The sequence below is a fragment of the Pempheris klunzingeri genome, chromosome 1 (genome assembly GCF_042242105.1).
Source record: "Pempheris klunzingeri isolate RE-2024b chromosome 1, fPemKlu1.hap1, whole genome shotgun sequence".
NCBI lineage: Eukaryota > Metazoa > Chordata > Actinopteri > Acropomatiformes > Pempheridae > Pempheris > Pempheris klunzingeri.
The window spans coordinates 34,809,372-34,833,765 of NC_092012.1; the positions used below are offsets into that span (position 1 = coordinate 34,809,372).

General features: G+C 44.9%; 1 protein-coding gene across 1 annotated transcript in view; it reads right to left on the reverse strand.

Annotated features, from left to right (window-relative positions):
- The window catches only part of garre1 (granule associated Rac and RHOG effector 1), a 32,403-nt gene extending 10,292 nt beyond the window's left edge, over positions 1 to 22,111 (reverse strand). Inside the window, exons 1-6 of the mRNA XM_070829437.1 lie at positions 22,071 to 22,111; positions 9,356 to 10,816; positions 1,569 to 1,781; positions 687 to 827; positions 458 to 553; positions 90 to 251 (exon numbers count right to left, since the gene is read on the reverse strand). Coding sequence (XP_070685538.1) covers positions 90 to 251; positions 458 to 553; positions 687 to 827; positions 1,569 to 1,781; positions 9,356 to 9,859 — 1,116 coding nt within the window. The 5' untranslated portion in view covers positions 9,860 to 10,816; positions 22,071 to 22,111. The remainder of the gene's footprint in view (positions 1 to 89; positions 252 to 457; positions 554 to 686; positions 828 to 1,568; positions 1,782 to 9,355; positions 10,817 to 22,070) is intronic.
- Positions 22,112 to 24,394: the final 2,283 nt, after the last annotated feature.

Genomic DNA, 24,394 nt, shown 5'->3' on the forward strand with positions numbered 1-24,394 from the left:
ACAAAAGAATAAAATAATAAAACAAAAGAATGAGTCGTGGGAGAGCAGGGTGGGGCCCAGCAGTAGGAAGCTGGCCTGGGGGGCCGTACCGTTTTCAGTTTGAGGTTTTCAGCCGCAGACTCGTTGAAGGACACTCCTTTGAGGAAGTGTGAGCCGATCTGAACAGGGATGGTGGGCAGCTCGCACTGGATGGGCTGGGAGGTGGTCTGTGTCCTGCCTGCCTGCTGGGCCTCCGCCTCGCTGCAGCAGCTCTGCGCACACACACACACACACACACACACACGTTAACATATACACAACAGTGCAAAATGCAAAAACTCTGCCACAACGATGCAGATTCACAGCAATGAAAGATTAATTGTTGGTCTTTTACCATTATGATTCAATGAGGGACGTTTACCACGTGGAGGAAATGTCAATAATCAATCAGTTACTGACTTTCTGGCCCTGAACCCACCTGTAAGGCCGCCTCCACAGCTTTGGGGTTGAGATGAAAGCCGGCCTTCAGAGCGTACTCACTATGGCCCAGGCTCTCTAGTGCTGCTTTGTAGGCCTGGAAATGGAGAGAAAACATGGCCGACTGTCAGTCCAACATTGGTTTTGATGTCACCCTGTTTATTTAATCACTGTATTTTTACTGTGTGGATTTTTAACACATGTAGAGGTCGTCTTCTTCTTTACTGTACCTGTAAAGCATTGTCGATCTTCATGTTGAGCTCCTTCAGCTGCTGCTCAGGGATGGTGGTGTTATTGGAGCAGAAGAGCTGCTGAACCTGGATGCCTGCCAGGCAGCCGTCCCGGCCCCTCTCCCTCAGCCTCGCCATGGCCTGAGGGCACAGCAGAGCACTGGGTCAGAGTCACAGCAGCATCTGCACGGCCACAGCTCAGCCCCACACAGAAAGGCTCGAGCATGAGTGAGCTGTGCCACAAGCTTAGATGACCAGCATTTTAAAAATGTGACTGTCTACAGGGACGTGTAGAACAAAAGTTCAATACAGGATGTTTTTCAAAAAGCATAGAGGGAAGTTTTAGAGGCAAACACTGCATAAACCTCCTGAAATAATAAAGGTTTTGACAAAATAGAGCCTCGATACTGGGAAAACCAACTGTGTAGATGATAAAAAGCATGTGTGGGGCTTTTGAGAGAGAGTCCGCCCTCAGCCTAAACGCCCCCCCAGCACATTCTACCAGGGTCTATCCAGGCCTAGTCCCCCCAGGGCGAACACTCTGCATGCCAGGGCTTAACAGATCAATCAACCCACTATTCTCCCCTCTGCCTCACTTTATACAACAAAGCTCAAACTGGGCCAGTGGGACTGATTAGCCCGGGGATTAGTTAGGTCCTCTTACAAAACGGCCTCCTTCACATGGGCTGTGGTTTAGACGGGTACAGGACATAACATTCACAGACAAACTGCAGCCGAAAAAGAGGAAATAGGAAATTGACGCTGGAAATCATAAACGGCTGGCATTTCTCAGGAATGTGTAACAAGTCAGCTTTTCACCCCACACAGACAAACCCCATACGTCCAGGACCAGGAGTCCTGAGGCACCCTCCGGCTGCATACCTGAGCTGCACCCTTCCACGAGCGGGAGGCTTCCTCCAGCTCTGTGAGAGGCCCCAGGTCGGAGCTCTGGGAGCGGGCGTTGGCGCAGCGCTCCTGGGCCTGGGCGAGAGCCTCTGCCAGGCAGGACTGAGCCACAGGCTGGACCTTCTGCAAAGCCTGTGATAGAAACTGGAAATGGACCTGCATCACCGTGAGGAAGCACCGACCCAGCACCTGAGGAGAGAGGACAGAGATTATAGCCACAGCATTCCTTCTCTCTCTCTCTCAACACACAGGGAGTGTGAATGTTTGAGACACCAAACAATATGGAAGCTAGGAGACTAACATGTACTCTACCAACAAAATACCAAACAGCACCTCAATGACTGGCTGCCTCACCAATAGGTTATCCCTATTCCTGGAAACTAAAACTCGTAAACTCCAACAGCACCGTGAGCAGGAAAAGAGCCGCAGTGGTGGTATAGATGTACACCACCCTGTGTGCATTTGTAAGAAACATAACAGACTGTTTCCATCTATAGATTTAAAAATGGAAAATACACCGTTGCCATGTGCAGCATGTGGTTGAAGCATGACGCTTCCCACATCAGTATGATTACTTAGCAACATAACACAGTACATAAAATAATGTCGCACCATTTAAAGGTTGACTCATCCATCACAGTTGTTTCTGCCACCAGATCACATGAACTATATAAACAGTTGACTGTAACACAATCTGGTTTATCCAACAGGCTGAAACACAAATCATCTCCTCTTTAGACAACACTTGTCCACCTTGTTTCCAACTGTTTGATTCACTGCAAATACCGGAACGGGGAAAGTGCTTCAGGAAAACTAAAAATCAGAGCGCTAAAGCCGTGCCAGGTTTGAGCTCACTACACATGTGCCTGTGTTTGCATGTGTGGTCAACAGCGTGCTGCAAACAGATATCAAACATCTGAGAACAAGGACAAGGAGTATTTGTATTAGCAAGCAAAAGATGGAGGACATGCTGGGTTAAATATGTGTCAGTGTGTGTGTGGGAAGGTTTGTCTATTACAGCAATGTTTAATGCTGAAGATCCACTTCTGTTTATTAATCCTTTAAACTGTCTACAGAGAAACTGTGTTTCAGCTCAGGTTACCAAAACAATGGCATCCCAGGGGAAAGGGAAAACTAGTGGAGAAACACCATCCCTGCCAAGATATCGATCTGAGGTTTTCGCCTGTAACAGTTTACTCACAGGTTATATATGAAAACATTGTTATCTCCCCCCACAGGTGCTGTTTTTACTCAACAGTCTTTGAATTGAGTTCTAACTTTCTACTTTTGTTTTTTTACCCTCTAGTCTAATAAAAAATAAAAGAATATATTCAGTAGCAATTTTCCACACTGACTGAGAGCTGTGTGTGTGTGAGTGTTGGTGAGAGAATAGTCCGGACTTAGAGGCAGTTTGTTGTCCAGTTAGCAAAATAAGAGAAAGAGGACACCACAGGGTCCTCTGTGGTCACAGGGTTTTCTTTTTCAGGTACCTGCTGAAAATATCTCACAGGGGAGGCTGAGCAGTAAAGACAGAAATATGCTGCTGCTCTCTGAGAGCAGACAGAACAACAGGACGCGGCTACGCTCATTCCTCAAACACCAGCCGTCATGGAAACTAAAACTGCACCGTGTTATTGTGCAGTGGACTTACTGTACGGAGAGCCAGGGTGCATTATTTCTACTGGATATCAACTTTACAAAGCATCAAACTGACTGAACTCTTGGCTGTGTGTCTCTCTCCCTCCATTTCCTGTCATCTCTCTAAAAACAGGAGCCAAAAAATATGAAAAAAACATAAACACCAGCCCTCAGATTGGTCCATTAGACTGGTCGATTGGTGGATAAAGTCCATCCAGAAAGCCAGAGCATCATGGGACTGAGAGCCGACATCACACACACACACACACACTACAGGTGCTAACAACTTGGACCATAACTGTATTTCAATTCATTTTATAGATTTTATTTAATAATGGTTTCTCAGCTGCTCTTTTATTTCAGCGAAGGGGCTGATGATGTTGGACACAACATGAGAAAATGAGAGAAACATAAAAGAGATGGAAAAATCCGGATAATGAGTCACAACAGTACTGAGTCAGTATCCTGACTGCTTATTAAAGGTCAAATGATCATGATCATTTTATTCCTTCAGCTCCTAATAAAGCTACTACAGAGTTTTCCGACTGAGGGTCTGCAGACAGACGAGCAGCTCCATCAGACTGTTAGCATGTTGAGTTGTAGCAGGTTTAGCGTGAATAACACAAAGTACAGCTGAGGCTGATGGTTATGTCGTTAGTTTTAGGAGGCATTTGTTCACAAACCACATAGCAGACAAACAGGTCAGAGAATCAAAGTTTTAACAAGTCCTCCTCTGCTAAACAAATGTTACAGCAACCCATCCGACAGTTGTCGAGATATTTAGGTAAAAAACAAAAGTGTAAACCTGCTGGTGGCGCTAGAGGATCATCACGTTTATGATTCAGGGACCTTAAATATCTGTAAAAAGTACAGATATCAACTTTTCTTACATGTGAAGCTTCTACTGGAGAATTATTTCACATGAATCTTTGGTTGTCTGACTGAAAAAAACATAAAAAAAGGCATGAAAAACTCAGATTCATTGATTGAAGTGCTTCATTATTACCTGAGCTGCTTCACTGACACTATCTGGAACAACTGCGCTTCAAGTCATTATTAAAGTTAGTGAGCATGTTTGTAGTTTTTCCTCATTTAAGTTGCTGCTACTTTTCTACATTCACACTAACAGATGCTAGCTGGTCAAGTTAGCGCCGTAACATTAAAGTTAAACAGCCCAATCCATTAAATGGCTGTGAAGATATTCACTCAGGCTGACCAACATTGCCCTCTGTAGAGTCGTGTCGTCTAGATAAGAGTGCGTGTCCTTAAACCGAGGTCCGTGTGTAAAATAGGACGGCATGCTGCCCGTCCATCTGCCTGCCCCTCACGTACTCTGGCAGGCTTGATAAACACAGATCCAGTGTGCACAAGATGAGGAATTCCTGCTGCTGATGTTGAGCAACTAGTCAGAATTTAATCAGCCAGCAGGGATTCGGTGCGTCTGCAGCGTAGATGAATAATCGATAACAGGAGACGTACACAGCCTGATTATGTAGCTTGGACACAGTAATACATGATGCAAACTGACACCATGTTTCCTAATGAAGATCACAACATAGCATGAGCACAAGCTGACAGTGAGATCAAATGCAACTCAGGGTGCTACAAAGTCTTCTACAATAACCAAGCGAGGCAAAAAATGAGGCCATGGCTGCAGCACGAGATAATGGGTAACACATGTGATTGGCTGTGTGCAGTATCCCACAGTGTCATGGAAAATATGAGAAATAAGAGTGCAGCAGAGCCAAGCCGACATTGGGCCCCTCTCAGGCCCAAACAAGGCAAAACATTTAGAACAATCAACATTTATACTTCTATAACACCTGCACTAAAAGTGCACCCAACCTGGGAGAGTGGGAAAGGCAGAGTTTGAGCCTGTTACAACAACCAGCCGTCGTGGTCTTGGCTGCTCATGTCAGTGGTAACTTGATAGCTGACCACCTCTTACTTTTGATTTCTATTTCTTCTATTTTTCCCCTTTTACACGATAATAATACTAATTATAAAGTGTGGCTCTTCAATAACAGGCATAATGATTGGGCATAATGAGTTTTCTTGCAATTAAAAGTTCATCTCACCAACACATTTGCTTCATTGTCAAAAGCTATTTTTAGTGTTCTAATTACCATTTCATCCACGTTTACTGTTATCAGTAATAACTGTTCACACTGTGCTACACTACAGAGAAATAAAAAACGCCTTTAAAACATCAATGCCACAAAGCGAGCAGCTTGTTAGCGACGATGCTGACGGCAAAAGCCGTAATAATTCTGAATGTGTTGGAAAAACCATCAAGGAGACGGTCTGTGGATTTTGTTAATTCATTTCAAATCATCACACGACTAATTTGTAACACAATGACTCATAACGAGGCTTTAAAATATACATTTTACATGCACACACACACACAGCGAGCCGCAGCGACACCAGCAGATGATTCTTAACGTGTCGGAAAGAGCAGCAGGAGGGACCCAATCGCTCCATAGCAACCGTACCATAGATCTACTCCTGACGTTACCTCAGCTTTACACTTTGGGGAGACGTGTTGGTGCTGATTTCAGTCTAATGCTCTCCTGGCTGCCATACTTTTCATTAGGCTAGTCAGCAGCAGAGAGGTAGAAGCTCAGAGGTTTAAATCCAACCCGTTGATTACGTTGTATGTTGTCCAAGTCAGAACGGCCAATGAAAACAAGACCTACAATAAATACATCCTACGTTTCACTGTAATTAGAGGAGCCCCTCATTCGATGTGGCCACATTTCATCAAGACATAAGCAAAAAGCTGTTTTAACGGTGGGGATGATGCTCCAGCGTGTTCCCAGTGTGCACTGGGGCTGGCAGGGAGAGCTCGTGCAGTTGTCTGACCGGAGCAGGCGCTCTCTGGTCACGGGGACCTCTCCGCCCGCCTCTGGTCGTCACCCTGCGGTTTAAACTTACAAGCTCAGCAAACAGCCTCTAAACAAACCGTGACGTTGTCGTGCATATTTGGCCGTGGAGTCCCAGTGAGCAGCCAGGGAGTTCGGCTCTGATTGGAAAAAAAGTGCACTGACCTGAACTTTTGGGGGCCCTTGGTTAAAAAAAAAAAAAAAAGGGGGGAGGGCAAGAGAGAAAGAGGAGGAGGAGACGTGAGCTGAGGAAAAATGGGGGGGGAAGCTTCACATACCACAACTCCCCAAACTCAAGACTGCATTTGGTTCTTTCTGAAGAGCTCATAACACATCCAGCTGCCAAACAGCATTCCTCGACTCATGCAGACAAAGGAAAATCCCTTTTACAGTCACAAATGCATCACGTCGTCAGGGACAGGTTGACTTAGCAGCACGCCAGGTCACAACAAGTTTAATCTGAACTTTCCTTCACCAAAATAAAACAGGAGAGTTAAAAGAGTGCAGATTGTTGGGACTCATCGAAAAATCCTCAAGTCTGTTGCAGATTTAATCAATTATAAGTGTCCATGAACAATCTGATCACTTGATCAGATCTTAACCAGCTCCAGGGTTCCTACAACTTTTACAAAGTCAAATTCAAGCACTTGTCGAGCAATATCAAGGTGCAGTTTCAAGGTTTTCCAGCACTTTACAGCTGTGACAAATTACATACACTCAAATCAAACAGACTCTCAAATGTATTTTATTTCTTTATCTGAACTATTCGGTCAGATTTTGATTTATTATATTAAATGGAAGCAGTTTATGGCACGTAATTCAAAATCCAGGCATTTATTGAACTTGAAACCACCACATTAAAATTCATGCATTTCCAAGGCTCTCCGGCACAGAGCAAGAACCCTGCAGCTTTAACCGATGTTTTTCACTTTCTATTGTTGATACACTTCCTCTGTCCGGAGCTTATTTGACAACTTTCTACTTTGGTAAACAAACACACCCCACGACTGAGAGAAAACAACACACTTTGTCCGTCACCATGTTGTGCTCTATGAATAAAAAGAACCCACTCACGCTGCCATTTAACCTCACTATTTTTTGTTCAAGTGTAACTGGCACATTGTCCTTCGCTCTGCCAACATAATATTATTGTGTACATGCCGTGTTTTCTCACAGGTTCATACAACTATCACACCAGAATAGGGTCATTGTGGAGCAAAGTATTAATGTGTTTCCTTCTCTGCTTTAAACAAATGTACCCTTTATGCCCAGGGCCAGACGCAAAGTGTAAGTGCCAAGCCATGCGGTCTAAACTTTCACAGACTTGGGCTTCCTCTAATATTCATCTGTGCATATCCACAACCACAGAGAGTCAGATTTACTGACTGCGGTGCAAAAGTGTTTCCTGTTTTGGGCTCAGCCACATCCACTGAGGTCCAACCTGCAGCTTCTCCTGTGTTGAGGCCGCAGCCTTGCACCCGCTGCCTGCTACATGCTCGAGGATTATGGAAACACTGATAACCCCTATTGTGCTTGCTCCATATTGCAGTGTTTCACCTATACACAGTGGCAAACTGTGGCAAATAATGGGGATCTAGAGTCGGGTGAAGCGGGGAAGTCCGAACACGAGCGAGCAAATAAACTTGAGGCCTGAAGAGGAGAAGCTTTCCCCAGTTAAAGTGGAAGTAGACAAGAGTTCTAATATCATTTCGCCACTAACGCAAAAAAACAACCGAATCAGCATCTTCAGATATCCAACCATCTGTCTGCTCATCGACTCCTTGTTCATAACAGAATAACTCTAACCACTGCTTACTGTTGAAAAGAAAATACAGGCAGAGTAAAACATCCAGTTGTGTTATTTACTTCAAGTAGATAAAACCTGAACAGAGGTTTGGTCGGGCAATGGTTGAAGCGCTTCATTTTCCCAGGAGATCGTACCCAGACAGAGCTGCAGAGTGAGATCGAGGCTTATAGGGAGCCTGAACAGTGATGGAGTCTACAGCCGTTACACTGTGCAATCAACATTTACTTCATAATGAGAATTACAGCACAAAAAGTGCCTATTTCCACTTTAAAATGAGCAGGTGGTCGTTGTTCAGCCAATATCTACATGTAAATTATAAGAATATCTTTATGCACCCCTTCCCTCCCCGTGGTGTTGGCAGTGCCCTGTAGTATCTTGTATACTGACCACAGACCTGGAGGGTCAGCCTGGGACTTGGTTTAGTTTAGGTGAACAGCTGACCATACAGCTACTGGATGCAGGTGGCACCACGTGACCGACGGTCTGTCAGTGCAGCACAGTTACAGCTAAACGGGCAACAGGAAACACTACTGAATAAATAAAGACTGGACATTAGATTTTCCATCACAATTATCAATTCATGACTTTTACTTCTCAGAGCAGGAGCACGTCACTCTTAAATCACAGGGTCCAGGTGCATGCACCTGTGCGGCTTCATGGGCGTCCTGACGGATTTAAAGTGAGTCTCACAGCCTAGGTTTAATAGAAGAGGGTGATCAGGGGCTCCTATAACAACTACAGGACCTAGTGACGTCTGGTTCTCTCAGCCTGAGGTTCATATTTTCTTTCTGGGTTCATAGGGTCCTCGACTCTATTTAGAGAACGAATTTTGACAAGATGTGACCCAGCACAGATGTGGACCCGGTTCTTTTGTGGACAGCTACAACCACAGATGAACCGATCTGGAATTAATGTTCAGACACGGCGGACAGAGAAAGAAAATGATTCCCACATCACAGCTGAGCCTTTTGGTTATTTAGTGCCGCGTCTCCAAATCCTCTATTAAACTCACATGAAAAACACTTCGGCTACGATGTTTCACATCAGCAGATTCAGTGCTGTGGAAAGATGGTGTTCAGTGACAAAAGATGACTTTTCTTCTCACATCCTCAGTGTTTCTCACACCTCAGCCTCAGATCCTGACACCGGCTCAACACTGGGCGTGAGAAACACACTGGAGCCAGGAAACACTGATTCATGGAGCCAACCCTCTGACACAGAGCAGCTAAGCATCTTAGCACCACGACGAGAAGACGAGCCACGAGTGCATGAATATGATAAAGTATGTGGTGCTGCAGAGCCTCGGGTTGTGAGCTCAACTAATTCCTTCCAGGAGAGCAAACAGTGGACTTGAATGTCAATAATTGTTTTGTTCAGAGGGTGTGTGTGTGTGCGCGGTGAGATGGTGTGTGTGAGTGTGTGTGAGTGCCTACCTCAACATCCTGTAGGCTGAAGTCGTTCTGGTCTTTGAAGTTAGCGGCCCCGGCGCTCAGCTCCATCAGCATCTTGGCGATCTCAGGCTTTATCGCTGCAGTCAGCCTGCTGGCCGCCTCCATGACGTGTTCCTGCACGTCCTTCAGTTGCATAGCTGCTTTGGAATAGTGAGAGTTCCTGAACACACTGCTGAACAGGTCTGTGAGGAAGGCGCTGGCCCGGCAGAACACGTTGAGAGCATCCAAGTATTTGGAGATGCCTTGCTGGATGTCTGCGACCGCGGTGGAGGCGCCAGAAGGAGGTGGGTGGCAGCTGCCGGCCATGCCCACCCCGGTGCCCATGGGCGAAGAGGCCGAGCAAGAGGAGGCCAGGGAGGCGCTCAGGGTCCGGCTCAGCTCAGGCATCTGGTACTGCTGGTGCTGTTGCACTTTCTGCTTGGACCCGCCGAGCAAAAAGCGACGCTTGTAGTCCATTTTACTTTCCTGCGCACTACAACAATACATAAGTGGTGCGACAGCACCGGAAGCTGATGTTTTTCAGTTTGTTTTTCCCCTCAAAGTGCTGTTGTCCTCCTTACAAAAACACCAAACCCAACGGTCCCGAAACTGTTCAAGTTACGTAAAAAGACAGCTCAAGGATTCCACCTGCCAGAGGCTCATCTCAGTGTGCCTGGTAGAGAGGCAGCACGACGTGGGTGTGGTCGGAGGGCGATCCAACAGACTGGCAGGCTGAGTGAATTGCTTACATGCAGCCCTGCTGCAGACACGTCAGGCCCAGCTTAAAAACCAGCACAGACGCACCTCCAGATTCTCTGCTTCCAGCGTCAAACAAAATTGTCATAATAGGGGAGGAAAAGTCAAAAACACTCCTTAAATGTACTTAAGGTGACACTACAGCCAAGTTTTAAAGTGCATTAACTTTCCTTCAGAATGGGGGGAAAAGAATCCTTCTTCATACAGTATATAGAGTATATACACATATGTATGTACATATATAAACCTATACCAGCCTGCACTAATAAAAGTAGAAAATCCTTTTAAAAGCTGAAAATGAATCCGAGGAAAAGGAGACACTGGTCAACAGCAAAGAGGGAAAAAGTGACGGTAATAAAACAAAAAAGCAACAAGTAAGTAAATGCTGGAATCAGAGGATGTGGTCTGGGCTCTTGTTGTGCACTGGCTGGTAGCGGAGCTGTGGGAGGCGAAGGGCAGACAGATCCAGTCCGTCTCAAATCCTCTTCACAAAGCAGGACTCTGCAGGCAGTGAGCGAGTGGCCAGCTGATAGCTCCGTCTGCCTGTCTCCAGTCTCCAGCAGCTTCCTGGTTTCTCCCCCGGCTGCTGGCTGAGGTAGATATTACTCACCGCGGAAACAAATGTGCTTCCAGATCTCGCCGTTGTCCGCGGATGCAGATTAGAGCGACAAAAGCACAAATGTATCTGTAAGGCCTCTAGGTCATTTCCTAAGGGAGGAAAAGGCAGAGACACAGAGGAGAGGGTCAACATCACGTCACAGAGGAAGGATGAGCTTCATTTCACTGTTACACCCTTAAATCAACTGGACTGCCCTTCGCAACTCAAAACACGGCCGCGACCAACTTTACTTGACTTGTCGCAACGATTTTAATCAGGGTTTAAATGGCAGGCCTGAATGTTTTGTAGAGAGACAGGGATGCAAATATTCACTGAGAAATAATATGCCTTTGAAAGCAGCAGGTCTAGCAATGATTCATGTTCCAGCATAAAACCTTCACTGGCTGATCACACTGAAAGAAGAAGTGAAAGAGTATTCTGGTGCCTGAATGACTGGTAGGTGCTAAAAGTGTTGGAATAAACCAAAGACCCTTTTGGTTTAACCACAAACACCAGACTACATTCACAAAAACAGGGATGTCACCTTTCAGTAGTTGACACGTATCAGCTGTTAAACCTGGTTCCATTTTCCACCCAGAAATAAAAAGTTGTGTAACAAGGTAAAAAATAATCAAGTCAAGTCATTAGAGAGACTGACACCTAAGAAAGACTTTATTCCATATAAAAGTATTACACATGTTACGATCTATGCTGGTCAGCGTTACATGACACGAGATGTCAACTATACCATCCATTATATTTTGGGATAAATCATCTGCTGTTCTGACAGAGAAAAACTTTTCCTGCTGTGATTGGAAGAGGGTGATATTCAGCCACATTTCTCTAAACTTGGTCATGATATTATATTACAGTTTGGTGAAGAGGTCTGGTTTAAAGTTGCACATTTCCAGACGATTACTAACACCAAACCTCACAGAGAGCGTCTCTGAAAGAATCTCTGGCAGCGTCTGTTCAGCAGAACACAGCTGCAGAGAGAAATTCCTGCAAGAAGCCATTGTTGGAAGACACACTACAGCGTCTGTTGAGCAGCGCATAGTGGGAGTCACAATACTCTCATTCAGTCCCCCGGCATTATATGACTTGTCCTTCCTCCTTTGGCCTTTTCGCTTGATTATGAACACAAAATTTTACATTGTTAAGATCAAGACCAAGGAGAACTAAGTATCAAGGTCGCAGCCAAAGGGAGATTTCCAGAATAAAAATCACAGTTTTACAATAAAGAAAGCATGATATTATGTAAATAAAAGGGAGCCTTTTCAGGAGAAAAAACTTATTTAGATCAGGCAACTTACAAAACAGGCGAGAGGTCAGAAACAGCAACTACTTATGGGCTAAAATATTAAGTATTAAGGTATCACTGTTGGCCTAAAACTCGTCTTACAATTCGTCTTCCCTCCTCTCACTATAATCTAACTCCAAAACAGCCAAAGGTCAGCTGGTGACACGTAAAGACTGAACACAGCTGGTGATAAAAACACAACCACTGATCTAAAATGCAAACTCGGCAAAAAAAAAAAGAAAAAAAAAAAAAAAAGAACTGCCTGTGTCAACAAAGCTGACAAGGACATGAAACAAGAACGAAATGTCAGAAAGAAATTCTTTACAAATGTGAAGACAGGTTTGAAAACAGACATTTGGAGGAGAGCCTGGATTCAATATTGTGATTTTGTGTCACACTTGAGGCTCCAAGCTTACAAGACATTACTAAAGACATTACTACATTACTGAGCCCGTTCCTTTACATGTAAATATCTGTGCGCGAGATCAAATAAAATGCGGTGTGTGTGTGTGTGTGTGTGTGTGTGTGTGTATATATATATATATATGTAACCGGAAACGGTTTAAAGTGCTGCACAGGTTACACTATTCAAAACATTCCCCTATAATGTTTCCCCTCCTAACACACAGCTCCAAAATACTGAAATCACACTGATAAAATCAGAGGCAGTTCATAAACTGAGCAGCAAAAGAACTGATGCACCACACCAAGAGTGGATGTGGTTTATATTGTCTGATAAGCTGGAGTCATTTTTTAAAAATATGGCCACCATTTTTTTTCTTTTGGTGTCCTTTTTCCTCTTCCTCTTCTGTCTCCTTAACTTAAAGGCACGCCTGTGGAGTAACATAAAAACTGAGGCCCTTTCATATTCTGTATAAATGTCAAGATTTGTGGCCAAAAGCTTCCAATAAAACTCTTTGAAACATGAGCCTGTTCCTCACACACACACACACTCCTGATGGGACTCCAAACATCAACATGACAGACTAATCTGTTGATGCACAGCTCCACACACAGCAGGGCCATCGCTCTGTGCAGCAGTCAGACTCTGTTATCTTGCAGCAGCATGCTGAAAGCTTCTGTGTTTTGGGATGAGTCAGAGAGAGTCACTTGTGGAAAAAAAGAAACACACCATCGCTACCATCCCCTCTGCTGTCATCGTACGCTGAGCTGCTGTGTGGTGGCAGCCGTACATGAGTGGCTTCCGTTATGCGTCCTCCTGACCTTCAAACCTCGCTTCCTTTCACAAACGGAGGGGTACGCCCGGGAAAAAGCAGCCAGCCCGCCCTCCCTCATCTGCCCCCGGCCGTGAGGAGACAGAGCCAAGAGAAACTAGTGACCTCCTCATGAACGGACAACAGAGACACACAATAGGACGACTACCAGTGTTTTTTGTTTTACTGATCTCTGACGTTAGCCCGCTAGCGACAACAGCCCTGCAACAGGCGCTGTGTCTAATATCATGATGTCACTAGTTAATGTTAGTCTGGTAGACAAGGAAAACAATAACATGGTGAAATCAGCACACGAGCGCCACGTGATGTGTCCAACTGAGCGGAGATGGCAAACGAAATCGAACCTGAGAGCGCGTCACAGTCTGGGGGGGAGGGGTTATGGCAGAGGTGTGTTGGAAAAAGAGACACACACCTGAACCACTTTGTTATTCTGAGCTTTGCTGTCGATTATAGCTCTAAGAAAACTTTCGATGTAAACATGCATCGATTTGATATTTTCTTTTTCTGAGGCTCTGTTCGTCCAGCGTTTCTCTAATCAAAGCTCTGTGATTGCTGCGTAGATCATAAATCTATATCAGGCCCGTTCTTCACTTCTCTGCCTTTTGGCTTCAATCAGGAGTGAAAATGTTATTTCTGCACAGACAAAGTGGGCAGGTACGGCACATTGTCAGCTCTTAAAGGACGCAGTTTTCCTGGTGAACAGACCGTTTTCTACTCTGTGGTAGTTTGAGAGCATCTAACTGGTGCATCCCTCTAAATCCCAGGGATTACAGCTGCAGGGAGGACCTGCCAGGTGCCCCACAATGCTGGCTAGTTGACACGGTTAATGGGATATTAGCTTCTGCGAGGCAAACAGGAAACCTGAGCTTAGCTGGTCTGGTCTCTCGCGGTGTCGGGCCGAGTCACAGGGAGGAGCACGTCAGGTGTCTGGAAGAGGCCAGAACAGGTGAGCGAGGCCGCCGTGGGAACACAACAGGCCAGCGTTCATTCACTGAGAACATTTCACACAACAACAGTTAGATTGTGGAGGCCCTGCAGACCAATCTGGGATACATCAGTGTTTTTAGGTGTCATTTTCAGCTGCCACCAGGTCCACACCCACAAGAACACATCTAAAACAAGACGTATAAAACCTGTAAAGTCTCAATAAGAACATGTTCAAGACAAGGACAAGTCAGGAAAATAAGCGTCACACCACCTGCCATCGTTCAGGTCGGTTGTTACTAGACTTGCTCGTGTAGTATTTTTTCCTGAACCCTGCTGTCACATGCAGTGCAGAGTGAAATGGAGGAGCTGCTCACAGCTGGAAATAAATGAAACCAGTTGTGTGGACAGCGGTGAGACGGCCTCAGGAAGAAGAGTTCAACATCTTAACTTTGAGAATACATTTTGTTTTTTGTTACAGTAGCCTAAATCATGCATTAATTGCATTTTAATGCACCACTGTCCTCCCTTTGAAAAGTTATCTTACATGACTTTATGCCTTCTACGAAACCTGTTTGACTTTTTATTTATCATTAATCTTATTCAGTGGGGGTTTATCTTCCATTAGACATTTTATTTTCACTTATTTCTACCACATTAATGCTTCTCATATGACTTATCTTTACTTTATGTCTATTCCTGTTTCATGTGAAGCACTCGGTGCATGTAGTTCCTTTGTTGTAAAGCGCTTTGAGCTGCCTTTCTTGTATGAAAGGTGCTATAAAACAAAAGATTAATATTGTTATTATTAATTAGCAGTGGTATACCAGTTTGACATCTGCTGACTCGTATCTTCTCTCATTCCTGACGGTAACACATTGATGTCTTTTCTGATTCTTTGATAGCATGCACTGTATGATGTTAATATGCAGCACGGCATTGAGACACAGCATGCTCTTCACACGAGTCCTGTGGGTTCGGGCTTTTCTTGAGAGTGAAAACCTTGCTGTGGTTTGATGTTGTTTATGACTCCGCGCTCCTCTGCGTGAATAACAGAAGCAGGAACTGATTAAGAGCAGTGAGTCACAGTCCATTCAGAGTTTGTGGAATGAGAATGTGGGCCTCTTGCTTTGTTACAGGGCACATATAATTTATCTGCGTAACATTATTAGAGAGTGTTAGTGGTCTACATTTCCTCCCTGGCTATAAAGCTCCGTAAGCAGAGGTTATCCCAAGAGGAGCAGACATGGCATCAATATTAATGAGGCCTGCTGGCTTCTCGGGGTAGCTCTGTTGGCTGCCGGCCTCCTGTTGCAGGGCACACTGTATTACAGATTGCACCCAAACAAACACATGTGATAGGAGAGTCCCTCCGGATGCACTGGAGTAGAGCCAGCCCACTTTAATGTCCTTCCTCCAGCAGGGGCTGCTTCAGGCTAATGTTAGCTCTGCTTCTTCCCCACTCAGCGTGCATGTCAGCTGCTCAGCCTCAACAGGAAGGGGGTTAAGGTTTCCTGCAGCAAGCTCCCTGTCGCCAGTAACCAAACCGTCAAACCAGGCATGCCACAGGGTAGGGGAGGGGGGGTGTCATAAATCTTAGTGCCAAGTGTGATTTACCTGTTTGTGCAACCCGCCTGGGCAGACAACTGCAGCCATCAACAAACAACTGGGGAGGAGTTTTTAAGTGGCAGCTTTCTAGCAACACGCCACTACACGCTTGTTGGTTTCCCTTCAGTTAAGCTAATAACCAACCAGAAATGAAAAAAAAAAAAAGAATGGGCATGCAGAGAAACTATATGAGAGCACACATCTAACTTTTTCACAGCAACCCGCTTTGCCTTCATCGTGGGAGATGCATGCACACCTGGGAGGGGCCGGTACATCTACACCTTCCTCCCACAGGCCACCGAGCAGCTCCGCCCGAGTGCCATCGCTCAAGGGCCCCTTCACACCAGCTGCTGAGAAGCATTCCCCTTTTGTTTTATCGGCTTTCACAGATTTGACTAAATAAAATCACCCCTATGGTCACAAGCCCACTCCTGTAACCTTCAGGCCCCCCTCTAGTCCCACAGTGTCTACTTTTGGATCAGTAGCCATTTTTGTGCGACTGTCACATCACAGCTAGGTAGCTTAATAGCTGTTGATGGGGCAGCTGTTAGCCATGCTGACAGCTCCTTATCAATCTGCCACTGTGAGGCAAACACAGGCCCTCCGACGCTGCGGCCACAGGCCCCAACATTAGCGCTCTCATGAAGTCTATTTCAGCCTCCATGGGCAAAACAGCTGCCCTACGGTCCACGCCGCACTGTTTTTAGACACTCCAAAAGGTTCAGCTCAAAGAAAAAAATGCTCTCCTCTACATCTGTTGCCAATGAAGGAAAGGAATGCATTTCCCCAGAACACTCTTAATGTGGGTTCAAACGAGCACAAAAAAAGCAGGTCATGAAAAACCAACCGTACACTGCCAAACATCTCCTCAAATTATCATGTTGTCATTGTGTGGAATACGTAGATTTGACACAATGACACAAAGATTCAGACGGTCTACGTGGTTGGAGAAGCTTCACCAAAGACGGAGCGGATGAAGCCTGGGGATCAGCAGACAGCTCGAGGAGGTCAGTCCGAATGACAGGACAAGTGCCGTGAGCAACTGTGTGACAGGAGTGGAGCCAGGCTCCTCTTGCTCACCGAACACAAGGAGAGTATTGTGGCAGGCCCTGGTCTCTCCTCATACCAGCACACAGAAAAAACACACACACACTCACTACACACATGCAGCTGCAAGACTTTGTGAGAGGAGGAGGAGGAGGAGGAGGAGGGAAAAATAAAGGCCTCGGCTACGATTTAATATTAACTGCAAGAAAAGATCTTCTGCCATCAATACAGTGTTTCTCCTGGAATCATTTTGCAGGCAGCTGCGGGTTTTGGTGGTCGGAGGGTAATGTTTGGTTTTGCTCCCACAACTAATCCTGTTTTGGTCCCATTTTTGTTCTGAGGGTTTGGAACTAAAAATACATTCACTGTGATACTCAGTTATCATAAAAAGCTGTGCGCATACACACACACACACACACTTTTCTGTGAAATCGGAGCTGATTCTGCTCGATTGTATTTCCTGGCAGATTCAACACTTTCTAAAGCAGTAGCGAAACTTTTTTTTTTTCCAGCCGCTGAAGCAAAACCGCTGTTGGGTAACTTTGGACAAAACCTAACACTGATATGAGTCGAGAGGCTGATGTGGTTGGCTGGATAATATTAGGCTAACCTGTCCTGTCATAACACACATTGTCATAAAAATAGCAGACAGACCACTTTAACAAAGGACAAACTGGAGGGCCCCACAGGTCGGTGTCACACACTTCAACATGTGCCTTTTTTTTTAGTCTTCCCATAAAGTACTTCCCCACTGCTACACAAAAAAACAACTAACTCACTAATTAATTCAAGCGTCACCAGGGGAAGATGATAATGACTTCTAAACAGACACATGAAGGCCAATTAATACATCTGATTTGATCTAATCAGAGCCGGTGCACAAAGCACGCATGCCTTTCAGTGTCCGACTGCAAGCAAACACAATTAGCTCAGATATCCCCTCCAGAATAGCTGCGTACAATAGGGTGTGTTTAGTGTGGCCGACCGGTGGGTTCCAACGAGGGAGCGCAGCGATGAAAGGCTCTGACATCGGCTCCATTCATGAAAGGCTGGTGGCAACCTGTGAGGATGAAAATGCTTCCCTCAGCCTATATCGAGCAGGCTGAACACGGAGGGTGCAGGTTGTGCTGCATGCCAGCCACCAGGGCTCTGTATTTTTAGCCAGGACAACAGTAAGAATGTATTCTCCCACTTTAGGCACAATGCGACAGGATATGGACGTGCCACAGAAGTCAGAAACTCAGCGTGAGAGTGCTCCTGCGTATCTTAGCATTCAGCTAAGTACACCAGTGAGTGCTTCAAGTAATTACAGAAACCAACAACAACTGTCTCCTTTACTCCTGACGGCCTGCAGAGAGTATGTGTACAGTATGCTGACAGGTATGATAACAACAGGATGCAGGAGAGGCGGTGGAGTCAGGAACTATACTTTTAAACAGTGGACACTGCTGCTGAAGTGCCCCTGAACAACATCTCCAATCTCTATCAGCTCCACGATTCACAGTCTGGCATCTGACCCCGACTTCTCCGCTCCTGGTGGAAAAAATACATACATATATATGTATATACTTCCAGCAGGGATTAATAAAGTTGAATATCCCATTACATTAGAGTTTTGTGGCAGCTTTGATTCTCGCTCTCTTGTGCGTGAGCATTCATGCATCTCACTGGGAACTTTTGACTGAAGGGCAAATAGCTGACCACAAACTGAGGCTAAACGGGTTTCCCAGGAGACAAGGGTGAGATTTCCCATGCTACAAGCTCTGTCCCCCTCATCTGTAAACCCACTGGCTCCTTCTTTCTGGACGAGGCCTGGCACCTTATGCCCAGAAAAACCAGCCTCTTTGGTTTAGGTGTAGAAAATGACCATGCAGCGGATTAAACAGCAGCAGCGGACTAGATGCAGCAGAGGCAGGCCCTGACGCCCCGACACACACCAGAGGAAATGCTGTTGCTAGTTTTGTGCATCCAAATGGAAATCCTGTCACACAATACGAACTCCAATAAGCCTGCATCTCTCTGACGCACCGGCCGGCTGTAGGTGGAGATTATCGAACAGCACGATGGGACTCCATCCAATCCATCCTTTGCCTGTGACCCTCAGGCCAGAGGTGGACACCACGACTACAACTATCACATGACACAATCTGAATGACCCAACGAGGGTCGGAAACACTGGACGGTCAGCATTGCTGTGTTTTTTTTTATTAATTTAATGTTGGAAAAAAGGGAACACGCTGATTCTTCCAGTTTATTTGCATATTTTATACTTTGTTACTTCATACAAACATATCCAAACAAAAATTAAAGTGTTTCTTATCCAACTAATCAATGGATTAATTGGTAGAATTACTAAAATAATGGCTAGCTGCAGTCCAAACAGTTTATCTCACAACTTAGACACAAGAGGCTCTAAAACCACAAGTCCTTAAAGAACTGCTCCTCGAAAGCATCAAACTATAACATTCAAGCATTTCAAATATGATACTTGTTTTTCATGCCAATCAGACAAACTTGTTGACTATTTAGAGACCACTTGATTGAATTGACTTAACTCAGTTAGTGCCAGGCTGAGCTGAAGCATGACAATATTGGCATATCTCTGACGTACACTAATGTAAGCACAACCAAGCCATAAATAACTGTTAGAGAATATTTCTGTGAGGTGTCGCCTGGAGGAGGCTACAAACCAAAGGCAGCATTTAGCTTCCTTCTGCTAACACCTGCTGTTCCTCTGATCTCACCTCGACAAAGTCAGATTAATCTCAGATTTAAGAGATTAAAAAGATGGTGGCCACAGACACACACTTTAAAACTTAATCTGCTGGTCCAATCTGAGAGAGGAAAGCAAAAATCAATACACAAAGTGTCAGAACTCCCAGGCTGCGATAGCATCGTGTGGCCTCGTGTATGTGTATAATCTGAAACACTAGAAAGCTCCTTTTGTTGAAGGAAATATCATGGAGGAGGTCTGCACAGAGAGAGAGCGCAGAGCCAGGCCTGAACTCCACCCGAGGCGAGCACAAACAGTCATCTTGTGACTGTATGTCGACTTCCTAACACATGCATCCGGATCCAATGTTAGACTAAAAGGTAGAGTGTCACTGCTGCTCATATCACATGTCGACAACACAAAAAGAGAAAGGAAAACAACTGGAGCCTCGGTGCGAGTCCACGAGCGGCGGTCAGGACCATTCAGGCGCACCGTTGAATAAGCCACTGAAAGGCAGGAGTTTAAACAGAGGCAGGAATTTTGCAGAGCAAAGCACGTATTTTCACGGTGACACAGCCGAGGCAGATGTCAACACGCGCCGTTGTTTCAGTGAATGCAGGACGAGCTGCAAAACCCAACAAAAAGGAAGGCAGTAAGTTTAACGACAACGATGACACTTTTGGGATTTTAACGTCAGTCAGTCATCCACATGATCCTACAGCCGAAAACAACAGAAACAGCCTCTCTCATCAATTTTTAATAGTTTAAAAAAGCTCACAGCTTCATACGCCCAACACTTTGGGCAGTAACTACAAATCCATCTATTGCACCATATTAGAATTAAAATTGGCGTTAGGCCACAAGTAAAATTTGATTTCCCAACAAGCATTTCCCTCTACAAAATATGGATGATAGAAGCTGACTTTCACACATCCAATCACCAACTAAATCCTGCTTTAATTTCCACCCTGCAACAAAACCAAAGCAGGGAAACACTCTCCACATGATGTGCCACCACGGATCCCTCCCCGGCTAGACTGTGGATGCCTCCACTCCTCGAGAGAAGTGGGGCAACGTTATTTATTAATGCAATGCCAGATATCTGCTCTGTACTGTAGAGACCATATAAAGGCACGTGTATGGAGCCTGTGTAGTTGTGTAAATTATAGAGATGAATGAAAGGAGCACACCCTGGATGATAGCCTGCACGGTCCGAGCATTCAGTCACCATCTCTGCACATTTTAGGATACATGGCAACACATTTGCTGTCTACCAAACACATTCCCGCAACAGAAAACACACTCTCAGCTACTCAACACTGCAACTTCAGTGAGGCAGAGGACTAATAACCAGTGGGTTAGTTTTGTGGCTGCTGAGGGATTATTTTAAACCCCGCTCACTATTTAGCAGGAAGGTGTAAGTGAATCCCCGCAGGCGCAGTTAGCCGGTTTCATCGAAACTCTCCGGGACGACATGGCCCGAGTCATGGGAACACTATGTCGCAGCTATTAATACGGCCTTTTAACGCCCTGAGAGCAGAGTCGGCGGGGAGGCTTCAGTGCACCAACACACCAAACCTTAGAAAGGCGAGGGGCAGGAAGATGGCACCGCGCACACGGGCGGAACAGACCCGGCGTGCACGGCCGGCGGCAGCCCGGCTCTGACACTCGCCCACCGGCCACTCAGGACCAGACACTCGCTCGTTAGCTAGCAAGCTAGTGCGCCTTCCCTGGAGCCCGCTGTAAGCCCAACGCCGGCTACAGACACGGGCTACACCGGCACACGGGCCGTGAATCTCGCCTTTGTCGTCCGCTTTGTTGCCTAACGTTAACCTACATTCCGGTTTTAAGCGGTGGCCGATTATCAGGCACCGACTGCGGCGCCTAACTTCAACCCCGACCGCCCAGCTCCGTCATCGGACATGCAATCTAACCAGCTCGCTGCTAACGCCTTGCACCTTCACCTGTCGTGTTACCTGCGCTGGCACGACGGTCCTGACACGTGAAGCATCGCCCTGATCTACGTTACCGAGCGAGTGGCAGCGAAAACAGAAATAACCGATACCGCCAACCGCTCCTCCTTCGCTAGCCTGGGCGGATGCGCCTCATCAGCAGGCACCAAATCGGGTTTGAGCACCAAAATTTGGGTGTACGGTGTCACAGAAATATCACACGCATTCGCAGCGCTCTCTGGAAGCACTCCTGGTTGTTTGTGGAAGTCCACGCGTTCAACTGCGGGTGAAAAATGGAAATAAGCATGTCAGAGAGAGGCGCGTCCGATAATGGACGCACCAGCGTTTCATCGGTTCTAAGCAGGCTAGCCACACAGCTAAGCTAACGCTAGCCACCGAGCTAGCTAGCTCTCTGCGACACGATTGTGAGCGCTGGCGGAGACACCAGCTAATGTAGGCGGCCCAGTGGCGCCTGGACACGGGGCAACTACAGCCGGAGCCCCCGCAGCACGGAGGAAACAGGCAGCCTCGGTAAAACACAAGGAAAATGTTAGTAAACGGTGCGTTAATCACCGGAGCGCTCACCAGCTTCAGGCATCCACCCTCTTGACAGCGGATCCCCTGTCTGTCTGTCTCCGTGTGTGTGTGTGTGTGTGGACACCGTCAGCTCCACGGCAATAAAAGCACAAGCTTCCGGTAAAACCTTCACAATAAAACCCCGACGGGGACAAGCAAACCTGGTTGTAAAGAACACACCTTTATATTTTATTCTATGTAAATATCACTTTCCATTTAGTTTAGTTTAGTTTTATTTTTATTGGGGGAAATGTGCATTCTTGGTGGGCAAGTTCTGGTGTATGATGTTGTTTATATTGTTGCTGCTGTAACAAGAAAATTTCCCCCTATGGGGGATAAAATAAAGAAGTCTAAGTCTAAGTCTAAGTCTAATGATACAGCATGTGTGATTGTATAGTTAGTTAGTTAGTTAGTTAGTTAGTTAGTTACTTAGTTAGTTAGTTAGTTAGTTAGTTAGTTAGTTAGTTATGCCTCTTCTAGCCCATCCTTAATGGGATTACAACACACAGATGTTTCACAAAAACATGCATCCTACAGCAGCACATACACACAAAAGAAAAAAACTGTATTACCACATTATAAAGTACACCTGTATTCTTTAAAATAACATTTGAAATGGCATGTTTCAAGTCATATTAATGCATATTTATATGAATAAAGCGTGTTTATATGGAGAGGCTGTGTGCTTCTATGTTCTCTCAAATGCCCATGATGGCCGTCTCCCAAGAGAGACAATAAAGGTTTATTTAATCTTGTTTAATCTAATTTAATCTAAATACCACCAGTGACAAAGGAATCTTCAATTAAATTACACAGGGGATGAATTAAACATCATATTATGATTATTTCAGTAGGACACCATGAATATTCAAGTGGAAGTGGAGCCATAAATATCAAAAACAGTTTTAATTATGTGAATTTTTGTTGTAGTTTGGTGAAGAAGCTGTTTGTAATCATGGGAAATGAGGATGCTAAAACAAAACTATTACAACACAATTCTGTAATCATTTTCCTGTACATATTCCATTTAGTCTTTTCCCATCTGAGCCATGTACTCAGTGATTAACATGATAACAAATAAAGGGAAATAACATCATTAAGTCGTATTGTTGTATTAAAGTCATAATGTTCAGCCTAACTAATCCTTCTTATGTCTCCAAATCCTTTATTTCAAAATCAAAATGCCAATGAAGATGGCTATAAGGACCCATTCACAGGCTCACAGTTTCTCCCCAGGATCAAACGCTGCTGACTGAGAGAGACTCTAAAAAGGAAAGTGGTTAATACATCAGCCTGCAACATTTGGTATAATAAAGACAGATTTGTGTAAACTGTCTGCTGCTGTTCTTGCTGTTGGAGCTGTGCACACTGAGCTTTTCTCGCCCTCTAATGTCTGATGAAGACCATTACATCCTGTCCTCCAGACTTCTGCAAACGCTCACTTGGGGGCGTCAAGGTCCACAAACTGCTGCTGGACACACAAGGAACTCCTTATTTCTCTATGCATGATCAAAAACACGTTTACTACCTTCAGGCACCAGAGCATTTATAAAATCAGCTTTTAGGTTTCAGCTTCTGTGTATTTAATGACATAAAGCCACAGGATACATTACAATACATTTTCTACATATATGTGTTGTCTATTTAAGATGTGTTCAAGCTGAATATCACTGTCTCTTCTAGGTAAACATTTTATACCATTTAGGACTATTCTACACTACTACTTTTTGATTTTAGACTTTTATATTTATTATTAAACGCTGTTCTTAATCACTAACACTATGTTTGGGATGTCAAAATTTAGCTCATTTTCCTCACATCTCAAATTAATGTAAAACAATATGTTATAAATAATGTTAACAATGTTTAACAAAATGTTAAATATACATTTTAAATCTGAATCTTAAATGCTACATTTAAATGAATCCATAACTATGTCCTTGTATGATTTTCTATGCAGACTAAGAATTTAATTACTGGTAAAGATGTTTGTATTGTTATCAAGTCTATGACAATACTGATAATACTTATAATGAAATAGATTAAAATCCGTTGAATGTCTTGTTCTGCCAGAACTGAACACAGAGTGAGGATTTAATTCTACTGCTGGTAAAGACCATTTAAGTATATTAATATATATAGTAGAGTATTTTTTTTAACATGCACAAACACAGAAAACACAGCTGTACAGTACACAGTGCAGTACACCTATACACAGCACAGGACCCTTTTGGTTCACACAGACAGAACACATGAATGTTATCTGTTGTATATGTTGGGCAGAATTGTTCATCTTCATCATGTCTTCAGTCGTTCCTGCTTCAGAGGGAAGC